Source organism: Plasmodium yoelii (assembly GCF_900002385.2).
Source record: "Plasmodium yoelii strain 17X genome assembly, chromosome: 4".
Classification (NCBI taxonomy): domain Eukaryota; phylum Apicomplexa; class Aconoidasida; order Haemosporida; family Plasmodiidae; genus Plasmodium; species Plasmodium yoelii.
In genome coordinates this window covers 752,110-767,577 of record NC_036176.2, presented here as the reverse complement: position 1 = coordinate 767,577, position 15,468 = coordinate 752,110, and the positions used below count along the sequence as shown (strand labels likewise).

Here is a 15,468-nt window from a genome sequence, read left to right as displayed (position 1 = left end):
GGCTAGCTAGCTAGCTAAATAAATAAAAAAATATAAAAATAAAATAAATAAAAAAATAAAAAAATATAAAAATATAAAAATAAAATAATTGCAACAAATCGTCCCAAGTGGACAATTAGACAATGAGAACTCAACCAAACAGAGATTTGAAGCATACCCAATATAAAGTTTATGAAAAAAACAATGAAAGTGTAGCTAATCAAAACAATGAAAGCGTAGATAATCAAAACAATGAAAGCGTAGATAATCAAAACAATGAAACGGTGTGTAGAATGTATTTAAAGCAACTGCATTTGTATGTTAATGTTTATTATGACAATACATATAATAATTTTACCAAATGGTTAGTCATTAACTTCCGTATTTTTATTTTGGAATTATATCAAAATAAAATAAAATGTGTATTTCCAAAATTGCTTAAAAATAATTTAAAGATTTATACTTATTTAGACATTAAAATTTTAACTATCAAGTTACATATACTTTTATATTTGTTTTATTTCATTATTATAAAAAAAATAATTGTACAAAAAATTATACTCTATTTTTTACAAATATATCAAATAATATTCATTTTTATTTCGTATTATGTTTATCGCATTTTATTATATGCCAATAATATAATAAGTAATTATCTTAATAACACAAAAATCATTTTTATTAATAAAAATATTAACACTACCAAATTATTGGATAATATAATTCTGAACAAGTCATACAATAATAATGTTTCAAAAAATAACAAATTTGTGTGTGCAAAAAAAATAAAACAACAAAATGGATATAATATAAACTTCCCCATAACAAAAAAACATCCCTTACGACATCAATGTAATATTACACACAGAAAAAAAACAAACTTTTATTTATCTATTATTTTTAGACAAAAATTTAAAACATTCATATGTAGTAGTAACGAGCACACCGCCCAAACCAACTCCCCAAATAGCCACAACAATAGTAGAGAAAATAGCAGCGAAAATGGCAGCGAAAATAGCAGAAAAAATAGCAGAAAAAATAGCAGAAAAAATTGCAGAAAAGAATGCAGAAAAAATTGCAGCAAAAATAGCGGAAACAATAGCGATGATGATGAAGACAAGACATGGAATAAACTGAGCAATGATATACATGATTCGGATGAAAAAGAAGAAAATATTTATAATAGAAATAAGGAAAAAAAAAAAATATATAAAATTGAAAAAATAAATTCAAAAAATGAACAAAATTTAATTAATAATAGTCAAGAATCTAATTGCATATATAATGAACTTAAAACATGTAATGAGTCAGACCTTTGCAATCAAATTTGTTTAGATAGTAATATGACCAAAGAAATAAATTATAGTAATAAAAGTCTTAATCAAATAAAAAAAAAATATATAAGCTTAAAAAAAAAGAGAAGGTTACTAAAAAATCTATCTTTTGTTTCATTCAATGCAGGGTTGCTAGAATATAAAATATGGGGAATGTGTATATATCAAAATCCACCATTTATTTTAAACAGATTGTTACATATGCCACATGCATTAAAAAAAACAAACACAGATATAATAGCTTTACAAGAAGTATATAATGATGAACATATCGAATATCTTATAAATAATTTAAAATTTATTTATCCATTTTATGCAAAAGGATATTATTGTAATCCGATATTTGAGAAGGAATTTAAAAATTCAGACAATCTATCTGAATATGTTGATAAAATCAAGAAGAAGAATAGAATAAAAAACATTTTCCAAAAAAATGGAAAAAAAAATGAAAAAAAAAATGAAAAAAAAAATAAATACAAAAGTATGCGAAAGAAATATTTTGCCCTAAATCATGGATTGCTAGTATTTAGCAAATATCCTATTATATATTCTTGTTTTCACAAATTTAAAGATGTGACATATATAGAATATTTATTTGGAACAAAAGGTTTTCTTGAAGTTGTTATAGATATTCCATATTTTAGTCGCATCACTCTTTTTAATATTCATTTAGCTAGTGGTTCTGTAAATACAGAATCAAAATATATAGAAAAAATTAGAGATTTTGAAATAAAACAAATTATACAAACGGCACAAAAAGCTCACAAAAAAAATACAATCCCTATTATTATTGGAGATTTAAATGCTTCTCCTCATTCTTCTCCAAAAAATTATTATTCCTTTATTAAAAATGGATGGGTAGATGCTTGGGTATATGCTAGAAATATCAAAAAAAAAATTCACAAAATTCACAAAATTAATAAAAATAAAAAAAGTTGCAAAAATATTAATAACGAATCTATGGCTCTCAAAACAACCTTAAGACAACAAACAAACATATCAAATCAAATAATTCAAAACCCATGCAATCTAAATATAAACGATAACCCCACTTCTTATAACCCTAATTTTGATAAAACAAAAATCGAGGAAAATTTTGATGTAAAAAATGAAAATCCTATGGATACAATCAATGCAAAAAAACAAAATAATTGTTTCGATATAAAAATAGAGAAAAAAACAAATAATGCTATAGAAAATATTATTAAAAATAACAAAATGATGAATATAGATGATATTAAATATGATTTAATGTTTTTTTTTTCTCAGAAAATGGAAAATTGTAATTACGAAAATAGAAAAATAGACGCAGATAATGAACTAAATTTCGGAAAATTTTCAAACTCAAATAAAAATAACCCTCTTGAAACGTTTGCAAAAAATAACCCTTTTGATATGTTTGGAAATAGTAACAGTTTTGATATGTTTGGAAAAAATAATAAAGTGTTGGAAAGTTCAACACATTTTAATTATAAAAATAGAGAAACACAAATTGAAAATGATAAATTATTTATTTCAAATACAAACATAAATGATATAAACAACAATCAAACTTTTATTGATTATAAAAAAATCTCAAATTATAGTAATATTATGAATAATTCTAATTTTCTATCTAATAAATATAATAATACATTTGAGGAAATACCATCAAAACTATACATAAATAACGAATTTGGAAATAGTAACATTAAAACAAAAAATATCTCACAAAATTATTCTATGTGTGAAACAATAAACTATGATGATAAATATATTACAAGTTTTATTTATGAAAATATAAATAATTCAAATAAACAAATCAATAAATCATATAGTAATATATATCAAAACTATACTAATCCTTACACAAGAAAAATACAACCAAACTCTTTTATAGCAAATTCAGAAATCTGTAATTATAAAAATGTGTATATATCAAAAAGTTTTATAAATTATAATAATAATTCAAATCAATTTTTTACTAAAAATAAATGTTCATATATTGATATAGATGATAAAAATGGTTCTGAAATAAACATATTTTATAATAGTGATAAAAATTGGGATATAAAAAAAAGTAAAAATATAAAGAAAATGAAAAAATGGAAAATTAATTTCAAATCTTATACACACTCAAGACATAAATTTAATTCAAACACTATTAGGTGCCAAACTAAGTGGTCTTCATTTCGATTCAAACCTCGTTTTCTGAAAATTTACAATCCAATTTACAATCCAATTTATAGTCCAAATTATAGTCCAAATTGTGATTCAAAAATGAACAGAACAAAACAGCCATACAATCTATCAAACAAAATCAAGAACAAGACAAAATATTATATTATACGAAATAACAAAAAGCATCATAAAGCTTTAAGATATAAAAGAAAAATTTGGTTGCATATAAATAATAAAATATCAGAAAAGAAATTGGTAAAATATAAGGGCATGAATAATATACATAATAATGTAACAAAAATATCTGGAAATAAAAATATAAAAAATATACAAAAAAAAAAAAAGGAAAATATTTATTATTATAATAATAAATTATATAACAGTTTTAAAAATAAAAAATATAGTAAATTTTTATTATTATTTTTCTTAAAATTAAAATATAAAAAAATAAAACAAAAAATACAAAAATTATTATTCGGATTCGAAAAAAACAAAAATGATCACATCACAGAAGATCAACATTTATTATATTACAATTGTAATGACATAAATGAAAATAGTTATATGGAAGATAGACAAACATTTTTAGACCCTCTTTTTAATAACATACGAGAAGGGAGCAAAAAAACAAAAAAAAAAACAAAAAAAAAAATCCACAAAATCTACAAAACTTACAAAACATTACAAAGCCTTATTTATAATAAAATAATTAAAGTTTTCCAAAAAAGCAAAAATTATAACACACCTTTTTTTATGCAAATAAATGATTCATTTTTAAATAATGAAATAACTTGGGATCCATTAAATCCACTAAATATAATAGGCCCACATTCTGATTGTACGGGTCTTAGATGTGATTACATATTTTTTCCATCTATAAATAAAAATATTTGGAATAGATGCTTTGATAAATATTACACTGAAGAAATAGAAACAAATATAGAACCACAACTAAATTATGAAAATAATAAATTTTATAAGCAAAATAATCTCTCATTATCTACAAACAATAATACTGAACTTGATATTTTAAAACATTATTTTATAAATCAAGCAAAAATAATATTTAATAAGCCATCTGTAACTGTTAATTATAATCCAAATGATAATGCAAATGATAATGCAAATGATAATCCAAGCTGTAAACATTTAAGTTGCCACCTTTTTGGTGCAAAAATAAATAATATAAATTTCATAACCCTATCTGACCATTATGCTATACAAATTGATTTAAAACTAAAAAAAAAATACAACAATTTTAGAAACACTTCCTATATGTATTCTACTGATTAGTTAGCTATCACATTTATATTTTCCAAATATTTGTTTTATTATTTATTTGTTATATTAATTAAATTTTTGTATGCCTTATTTATTTTATTTACATGTGTACAGGCATATCCTTTTTTTTTTCACAACTCACTGAAATAAACAAAATATAAAAACAAAGGAGTTTGAAAAGTTCACGGTTTAACGTTTTTAGTAATAAGAAAAATGAAAAAAAAATGAAAAAAATAAAAAATAAAAAATAATAGCCGGTTAAATAGCCGGTTAAATAGCCGGTTAAATATCTGATTAAATAACTGGCTAAACAAACTTTCGAAAAATTCTGGGGCGTTTAAAAATCGGGAATTAATTTATTGAATCATCCTTAAATTCAGGAATCAAAATTGCACAAACATAGACACATGCATGTATGCCTATATTGAAAGATGCAACATAAATAGAATGTAAAAATTGGAAAGATTCCACATTTAAATAATTCAAAATTCATGTATCCTATTTTTTAATTTTAATAAAAAATAATATGACTATGGAAAACGTAGGTTCCACATATTTCCTCCAGGAATTATAAAAATTTTATTTTTTTCAAATCGGTTTATTTCTTTATATTGATCGAAAAGAAAATCTTCATCATTATCACCATCATTATCACCATCATTATTACCATCTTTATCATCATCTTTATCATCATCATTATCACCATTTTTATTATCATCTTTATTTATTATAAGGCCACTATTTAAATTGTCTTTTTCCACATTTGACAAATTATAATTTTCTTTTTTAGATATCGATTTTTCATTATCAAAATTATAAGACATTTCTTTATAATCATTTATTTTATTTTCAAACTGTTCACAAATCATAGATTCATTTTTTTTTAATTGTTTTACATTATCTATTATTTTAGCATAAATACCATGAATATATAAATTATCATAAATTTTTTGGAATTTTTTTTTTATTTCATTTTTTTCTAATTTGAATATTTTATATTGTACTTTTATTTTTATATTTAAAATATTTTTATAAATATTATCTAAACATTCTGTTTTTAATTTAGTTTCTCCATTTTCTTCTTCATTATTTTTTTTACAATTTATTTTGTATAAAATATCAAAAACAGTATTATAAATAAATCTATCTTCTTGAAATGAAATATATATAAATTCAAATTTTAAGTTTAATAAATTTTCACTAACTGATTTTTCAGTTTCTAATAATGGTACATAAAAAGAAATAGCATTTTTTATTTTTTTTTCATCACATTTAGAATTTGCATATTCTAATTTTGTAATATCATCATAATATCTATCCACTTTTACATCATTTGGAACAGAATCATTTTCTTTATTCTTAGATGTAATATTTTTTTCAAATAAATTTTCATTTTTTTTATCAGAAGATAATAAAATTGGGATATAACATGTGTAAATATTGTCTAAACAATTCGACTCATAAATTATTCCATTTTCATTAACATTTATATAGTTATTATTTAATATATTTATACATATATTTCTTTTAATACTTTTTTTTATAATAATATCATCTATATAACTATAAGTCATAAAACTTATAATATTTTTATAAATATAAAATTTTTTTTTGTATAATTCAGTATCGCACTCTTTTCCCACACACTTTTCAAAATGGTCCATTTTTAAATCCATATTACCAATTCCACTCACAGTTTTATATTTCTCCATTTTTAAATCCATATTACCAATTCCACTCACAGTTTTATATTTCTCCATTTTTAAATCCATATTACCAATTCCACTCACAGTTTTATATTCCTCATTTAAATAAACAAGATATTTATTAAGAAAAAAGTTCTTCATATGTATTTGTATATCATCTGTTTTTTTTTTTTGAATATTGCAAAGTTCACATATTTTTTTAATTTCATCATAAGTATATAATGGTTTTTTTTTCTCTAAAATATTATTTAAAATACGATGTGTAATTATATCTATGTATCTCCGAATTGGAGATGTAAAATGAATATAATTATTTAAATTTAAACCAAAATGATATGTATTTTCATTATTTTTAAGATTTGGAACATAATTTGCTTGCTTATATAATTTTAAAATGTTATATTGTAAACATAAAAAACTATTTTTATTTAAAACTTGTTCACAAATTGATAATATATTATTTATATTATTTTTTTTTATATTTATTATTTTATTTATTTTATTATATGTATTATGATCTATAATTTGTAATAAATTATTTTTTATTTCGTTTGTTGTATCATCATGTATCCTTAAAATTCCTACATTATTATATTCACTTATTTTTTTAGCAACTAAAAAATTTGTAAAAATCATAATTTCTTCTATCAACATATGGCTTTTAATTTTATTTTTTATTATTTTTATTTCGATATTTTTAACATCCATTTTTTTAATTACATCTCCAAATATGCTTCCAAGCAGTTCATCGTCATTTCCAAGCAGTTTATCGTCATTTCCAAGCAGTTTATCGTCATTTCCAAGCAGTTCATCGTCATTTCCAAGCAGTTTATCGTCATTTCCAACCAGTTCATCGGCATTCCCAAGCACTTTTTCCTGTTCGCAATTTATTTCTGTTCTTTTTAAAACATTTTTGACGTGATCAATAGAAATGGGAACCATTTTATTCGTTTCATTTTTATTATTTAAAAAAAACATTAACATTTCATTTTGACTTATCGTTTTTCTTCCTGTTTTATTTTTAATATCTTTCGATAATAAATATAATCTAAATATATCACTAGCTATTTTTATTGACAAATTATATTTATTACATATTTTTTCAAAATCTGTAATTAAATAATCTATCCCAACATTTCCATTAATTAGTATCTTCTCTTCCCACTCTTTTATATAATCATTTTCTATTTTTATTTTGTTTTTATTTTTTTCCAAATATTCTATCCTTGCATAAACATCATCTATAAAATTCTCAACAGAATCATAACATAATTTATATTTATTTTTTATTATGCTTTTTTTCATTTCAACATTTTCAATATTTTTTTCTTTTATATATTCATATGGATTTGATAAATTATCCAAATAAAAAAAAACAGAAAAACACAATTTATTTCCAGATGTATTTAAAGAGCAAACATCTTCGCTTATTATTGGAGGCAGCATGTGGAAGACCCTGAATGGGGAAGTAAATTGGGGAAGTAAAATGAAATGGGCAGACAAACTGGGCAGACGAAATGGGCAGACAAACTGGGCAGACGAAATGGGCAGACGAAATGGGCAGACGAAATGGTAAAGCAATATGAGCAGAATGAACGGGGCAAACAAAATGGTAAAGCAATATGAGCAGAATGAACGGGGCAAACAAAATGGTAAAGCAATATGAGCAGAATGAACGGGGCAAACAAAATGCGCAGGTGAACGGGGCCTACATCAAATCCATGTAGAGGGTGTTGCAAAGGGTTGCAGCTATTTTGTCATAATACGAATTTGGAGAAACAAAAAAAGAAACATCCGAAATATGAACACCGATTTTATATTTATATTTTATATTTGAAAATTCATCAAGAGGAATAAACTGAATAGATAATGCATCGTCTAAATCTTTTGCATTTGGTGGATCTATTGTAAACACATCTAGATGTGTTAATATTTCTCTATTTGTTAAAAGACTTTTAATCATATATTTTTCTATTTTTTTTTTTTTTTTTTGAATTTCTTTTAAATAATTTATTTTGGAAAAATAATCATATTTGATATCTCCATTTATACTTTTTTTTTTTCTTTCAATAAAAGTGTCTATAAGTTTGTTTCCAATTGTTATTTCAGATTTTAGATAATTCATTTCATTTTTTTTATAGATATGAAAATTAACTTTATAAAAATATAAAAAAAAATATATAATTGAAAAAAAGTTTTGTTCATTTCCTAAAATCGAAATTATATCTCCTGTTGGGTTTATTTCATTTTCTTCCCATTTTCGAAAATTTATTAAAACATAAAAATTTTGTTTTTTTTTTTTAATATAATTTAAAATTCTATTTGTTATTTTATCTCTTGAATCATAAATAAAACATGGAAGTCTTGTATCTATGGGTTGAAATTTTGCAAATACTTCCTTTTCTTTTTCGTTTTCGTTTTCTTTTTCGTTTTCGTTTTCGTTTTCCTTTTCCTTTTCTCTTTCCTTTTCTCTTTCCTTTTCTTGTTCTATTAACACAGTTGATCCCCTTTTTGCCTCAAATAAATTATTTATATATTCTTTAATATTTAAATAGTTTAAATTGCATACAATTTCGATATTTTTTCGTTCTAAAACCTTAATAACTCTACAAAAATTTTCTTCTTCATTTGTTTTGTTCTTTATGCTTTCATTATCAAATATATATTTCAACTCTACTTCATTTTTTTCATTCTTTTCATTCTCTTCATTCTTTTCATTTTTTTCATTCTCTTCATTTTTTTCATTTTCTTTTATGCTTTTTTTGATTATTTTTCGCCTAGATGTATATGCATATACTATGTCATTATTTAAGGCTCGATTTCTACTAATATATCCATAAACATTATAATATTTTATTTTAGATGTGTTGGGTTCTACTTTTTCTTCTACAACAAATGCTTTAGTTGTGTCAAACGGAGATACAAATAATGTTCCTTTTAAAATTTTATTTTTATCATTATTTTTATCATCATTTTTGCCATCATTTTTGCCATCATTTTTGTCAGCATTTTCTAGTTCAGCAATTTTATCCATATCCCAATATTTTTCATATTTAACATGTACATAATTATTATTATTTTTTTCTCTAAAATCAGATCCTACAAAATTGCATTCAATATTTTTACAACTCTTTTCAAATACATTTCTTTTATCTTTCCCACCCCTATCTCTTATTTCGTTGTCTTTCCCACCCCTATCTCTTATTTCGTTGGCTTTTTTTTTGCAATTTTGCTCATGCTCATTTTTCAAGTTTCTTTTCTCCTTTTTAAATTTATTTTGATTTGAACTAACATCCTTATATTTTAAATATATTTCTTTTCTTTTTAAATATTTCCCATTTGAATGAGGGTTCTGACTATTTATATTATCTTGCTTATTAATCAGGTATCTATTTTTATTATTAGTTTCGCTATTTTTTACAATTTCCTTAAAGTTGTTTATTACACTTTCGTTATCACTACTGATAATCGATTTTTGTCTATTTTTTTTCTCGTGAACAATTTCGCTTTTTTTCTCGTGAACGTTTTCGCTTTTTTTCTCTTTCAACTTGGTATAAATATTGTTATAAAATTCATTATCGTCATAAGAAATTGTGCTATCAAGTTTTTTTTTGTCTCCAATATTGCTATGTTGATTTTTGTTCACATTTTCTATAATTTCAGTTGCTTTACTTTTAGCTTTTAAATCTTTTACTATTTTTATATTCTCATATATTTTTGTATAAAAACAAATTTTTCTTATATTTTTAAAAAAAAACATATTTAATTTTATTTCACACTCTTTGTATCTATATTAATAAAATATACTTCATCAAACTCATACTAAATATGATATATCTTTCTTTCCTAGACACTAATAACTTCTTATTTATAATTAGCTAAGCTATTATATCTTCATCATATTTTATCATGACCTTTCATATACAATAATTTATTTTTTTATATGAGATGTATAAAAATGTGAATATTGTTTTTTTTTTTTTATATAAAATCAAATATAAATAACAAATTCATTTTTGCTAATTCTAAACAATTATACTGACAAAATATATCAAGTTAAAAATGATAAATAACAACTATAAAAATAGATAAAAAATTCAAACACGTATATATATATATATATTTAAAACAAATTAATTACATAATATATCAACATGAATTTGTATTGAATTAAATTTATTTCCTCAATTTTATTTTATCCATTATTTATCACTTTTCTACTATTTTCATTATTTTTTTTTTTTTTTTTTTTTTTCTTAAAAAATTGTATATATAGAGATTTTTTTTTTATATCGAAAAATTATAAGTGCGTGGAAATTTTTTTACCCACTTTGGAAAAATATTATTCCCATTTCTATTCAGATTACTGATAAGTGTATGCAACAAAAAATGTATGCAGTAGTATAATGGCAAATGTGAGAATAAATACCAAGGCATGTGTTACATTGGATATACCTTTATACATGATTTTATTTAATTTTATTTAATTTTATTTTATTATACTTTATTATATTATACTTTATTTTATTTTATTTTATTATTTTTACTTTATTTTACAATTAAAGTGTTTCGATTTATCAATCTGTTTAGCTATTTGAAATAGTATATAACTAATAAATGGAAATTCACAAATAGCTACTACATATATGTGTGTATTCTTCAACTCCCATTTTCACCTGAACGTTCATATAAAAATATATCATTATTTTGCCATCGAAAAAATACTATTTATTTTTTTAAAATAATGGGTAATAAATTGTCCACAGAAGATCATATATTTCGTTTGAAATTAAAAACCAAAGAACTAGTAAAATATATAACATTTCAAAATTATAAAAAAAATACAAAATCAATTAAATATAACATTACATATTAAAACCCTCCATATCTATTCTATTTTATCTACTTAGGAAAAATTGTCAAACAGATCTGAACTTGAAGAAAAGCGATTTGTATTGGATGTCAAAAAGGCAATACAAGCCGGCAAAATTGACATGGCAAGGTAGGGTCAAAAAAAAAAAAAAAAAAAAAAAAAAATACATATACATACAAAATTATGCCCATTTCGCTAACAATGTACGATCGAACCGTATCCACTGTTCCGTCTTTTATAAAGCACAACTATTTTATCCCAGTATTACCAATTTTTATATTAACACTATTTTTTTTATAGATTATATGCAGAAAAATGTATAAGGAAAAAAAATGAAAAAATTAACTATCTAAATTTAAGTAACAAATTAGATGTCCTTGTTTCGAGATTAGAAGGAGCACATAGAAGCGCATCAGTTATTAATCAAAAATTTTGATAAATTATTCATTTTACAAAATAATCTCTATCTCATATATCCACGATTATCCACATGCACATCAAATATTTTATCCATTATTTTGTTTAGCTTGTTAAAGATGTCAGTGTAATGATCCCATTAATACAACAAATCAACTCAGAAACAAACGCAGTTAAAATAGGAAGTGATGTGATGAAATTGGAGAATATTTTCGATGAAATAGTAGGCCATATATTAAAAACGTGCACAAAAACATGCACAAAATGTGTGTAGAAATGTGTGTAGAAATGTGTGTAGAAATGTGTTCCTCCAATTATAATATATTATTATCTTTACTTATTTACAGAGTATCACATCAGATTTAATAAACGATACTGTCCAAACTTCATCTGCCATTGTAGCACCCACAGAAGAAGTACATATTATTTATTAAAAAAAAAAAAAAAAAGAAAAAAGAAAAAAAGAAAAAAGAAAAAAAGATACTGCACCTTTTCTATACCTTACATTTTTTTCTTTATTGCACCCTTACCATTTCAGGTCGACGAATTAATATCAAAAATAGCAGATGAACATGCACTTAAATTAGACGGACAATTGGGACCTACTAATTCAATAAATAAAGTAATCATACGATTTTGTAGTTATACCAAATTTGTGAAGTGTATAATTTTCACTTTTTTTCACTTTTTTTTCACTTTTTTTCACTTTTTTTATTTTTGTAGCATTTGGAGGAAATTACCAACATGAGCGAAAGAATCAAAAATTTGAAATAAAGCACAGAAGAAACATATTAAGAAAGGTTATGTTGACTTTATTTATGAATATGTTTTTCTGCATGTACAAGACAGGAAAATTATGTATATTTCACCTACCCTAACTTTAAATATTTCTCATTTTATATTATTTGATTTTTTTATTTTATTCACATATGCAATAATATATTTTTTCACATGCATTTGTGATAACATTGTTTTTAGTTGCTTCATGTTTTGTTTTTAATTCTTTGAGAAATATGTTTATTTTTACATAAGTGTGTATAGTAAAATGCTTATAAATTATATTAATTAATCTGAGAAATTACTACCCATACCCATTTATTTTTATTATATTTTTTTTACCCATAACTATTTTAAAAACATTTTTCCAATCTATTATATTTTTTTCCATACATTTGATAATCACAATAATTTGGAAATGTTTCCCAAAAAAATACACAATTATATTCTTAAATATGTCTGTATATATATATACTTATCTATGTTTGGAAATTTCCCATGTTTATACGAAACAACGTATTTATATGGTTAGTATACCACCATTTAAGGGTTAAATAAATTACAAACAAATATAATAATAAAACAAAGGTAGTCATATAAGCCAAATATAGGCGAAACGAAATGAAAATACACACAAATCGAAACACCTAAATATTCAACTTTTATCTTTTTACATTCAAAATTAAATATAACATATAAAAACAACACACACACATATATCTTGTTACTAAAAAAAATTAATATAAACACATTTATAGACAAATATGTTTTTAAAAAAAAGAAAAGATATGCTCATAATTCTATTATACCAAACAAAATAAATAGCTAGCCAAACAAGTTTTTTTTTTCTGACCATGTTCATATTTTTATTCAAATATGTATCGACGAAATTAAATTATTGATCAAATATTTGGCCATACTAAATAAGAATGTGTCTTTTTGTTTTTTCAATATTAATAATTCTTTATTCCTTAAATTATTATTATTTGTATCGATATTTATGTAAACACTTTTATGATTGTAATTTTCATCATTATTTATCACACTTTTTGTTTTGTGTTTCGTTTTTAAGCATTCTTCGTCATATTTTTCAAACAATATTTTGCAATAAGAAAAAAAAATTCTTTCATCATTGGAATAATTATTATGATAATTATAATTATTGTTGTTTTCATTTTTCACAAATTTTAATAAATTTCTAAATTTTTTTTCATTTATTGTTGTACACCTTAATATGTAACTTGATTGTCTTTGAGCACAATTTTGAATATACAATTTATACCACTTGTTATTTTTAAAAATGTTTTGATATAAATCAGTATATTCATCCGATTTTAAAAAGAATAATTTTATATATTCTAAATAACTTTTTTTTTTTAAAAATATATTTTTATCTTCATAGAGTATAAAAATTTCGGGCTGTAACTCTTTACCACTGAAAATTATTTTTTTTAATATATCTTCAAAATTATTAACCAAATTAAATAAACTCTTGAAATAAATATTAAATATATTAAAGCTTAAGGAATTGCTCTTTTTATTATTATCCTCAACATTATTTGTAACATCTTTTAATATGTAATTTTTCTTTGTTAATGAAATAACGTTAGAATTTTTTACAATCCCCTTATTAGGTGTATATAACTTTAAGCTTGGTTTGGTATTTTCAATATTTAATTCTTTCAACTCATAAAATATACCTTCATCATTATTATTTAAGCTATTTATAATCATGTAATATTTATTCTCTTTAATATCATGTATGCTAAAAACAACATATGTATAGATACATATAACATAACTTTTTTTCATATTGCTAGTACATGTACAATTTTTAATGAACTCATTCATATAATTTCCTTTATTATCACAAATATTATTATAGTTATGATTATTATTACAACATTTTTTGTAAAGAAGGGCAAATCGCTTAACCCTTTGTATACTTACTATTCGATAATTATTTTTAATATCTTCTTGATTTTTATAGACATATTTTTTATTTAACAATTTGTTAAAATTTATTTTTTTTATTATATCACATGATTTTATGTCAATTTCTTCAACTTCTTCAAGTCCAATAACATTAAAAAAGGAATCTGAATTAAATACATTTTTGGCATATCCTTCAATAAACCATATATTTTTTTTTTTATTTAATTTTTTTAATTTGTCTAAAACAGTTTGATTCCTTTTAAACATACATTTTATTTTATCTTTTATCTGTCTTATTGAATTTTTAAAAGTGAATATATTTTTTATGTTTCCATTTGATATATTAAATAATAAATATTTATTTCGCTCACGATTTTTGTTCACTCTTTTATATTCTTTTATGTTATTGGACCATCTATTTGTTACACATTTATCTTTTAATTCATCCAAACAATATAGCTTGTTTACCTCGGATACTAAATTATTTCCAGTTATTTTACTTTTTGCTTTATTTGTTATAAGGATAAAAAAAAGAGGGAAAAAATAAACTGAAATTTTCATACTTTATGGGTATGGAGCCAGTTGGAAAAATTAAAAAAAAATTCATTATAGTAAACATGTCATATATATACTTTTTACTTCTTTTTTTAACCTCATTTTTTTAGTCTTATATTTTCGTCGTTTAAAATAAAACAACTACATTCCCCAAACAATAATATAACCTAATATTTAAGAGTGATAAAAAAAAAAAAAAAATTTAATAACCTACTAAAAAATATGACTTGTTCATATATTTGTAGATATTTCTTGCCCTTAAAAAAAAAAAATATGTATTATATAGCTAGTTCGTTAAATGTATTTCATTTTTATAGTTATCAATTAATTTATTTAATAGTTTAAAAAAAAATATATGGATATATCATTTTTGTATGAATTTCACATATGTTGAATATGCGTTTTTTATCAACTTTATATTAAGGTACAATTTTTGCTCTCTTTTCCATTG

General features: G+C 22.1%; 4 protein-coding genes across 4 annotated transcripts; 2 read left to right on the top strand and 2 right to left on the bottom strand.

Moving 5' to 3' along the window:
• Nucleotides 1–122: 122 nt before the first annotated feature.
• On the top strand, nt 123–4,766 carry PY17X_0418200 (conserved Plasmodium protein, unknown function; the record flags this gene model as incomplete). The annotated part of the gene is made up of 1 exon (XM_022955116.1): nt 123–4,766. One exon carries the CDS (start codon nt 123–125, stop codon nt 4,764–4,766), a length of 4,644 nt encoding a protein of 1,547 aa, XP_022811586.1.
• Nucleotides 4,767–5,284: 518 nt separating this feature from the next.
• Nucleotides 5,285–10,220, bottom strand: PY17X_0418100 (exoribonuclease II, putative; the record flags this gene model as incomplete). Its single annotated transcript, XM_720249.3, has 2 exons — nt 5,285–7,916; nt 8,173–10,220. 2 exons carry the CDS (start codon nt 10,218–10,220, stop codon nt 5,285–5,287), a joined length of 4,680 nt encoding a protein of 1,559 aa, XP_725342.3.
• A 984-nt stretch (nt 10,221–11,204) lies between these two features.
• Nucleotides 11,205–12,524, top strand: PY17X_0418000 (vacuolar protein sorting-associated protein 46, putative; the record flags this gene model as incomplete). Its single annotated transcript, XM_022955115.1, has 7 exons — nt 11,205–11,267; nt 11,371–11,462; nt 11,634–11,748; nt 11,860–11,973; nt 12,098–12,166; nt 12,289–12,372; nt 12,474–12,524. 7 exons carry the CDS (start codon nt 11,205–11,207, stop codon nt 12,522–12,524), a joined length of 588 nt encoding a protein of 195 aa, XP_022811585.1.
• An 873-nt stretch (nt 12,525–13,397) lies between these two features.
• Nucleotides 13,398–15,023, bottom strand: PY17X_0417900 (conserved Plasmodium protein, unknown function; the record flags this gene model as incomplete). The annotated part of the gene is made up of 1 exon (XM_722862.2): nt 13,398–15,023. The coding sequence occupies one exon, from the start codon at nt 15,021–15,023 to the stop codon at nt 13,398–13,400; it is 1,626 nt and encodes a 541-aa protein (XP_727955.2).
• Nucleotides 15,024–15,468: the final 445 nt, after the last annotated feature.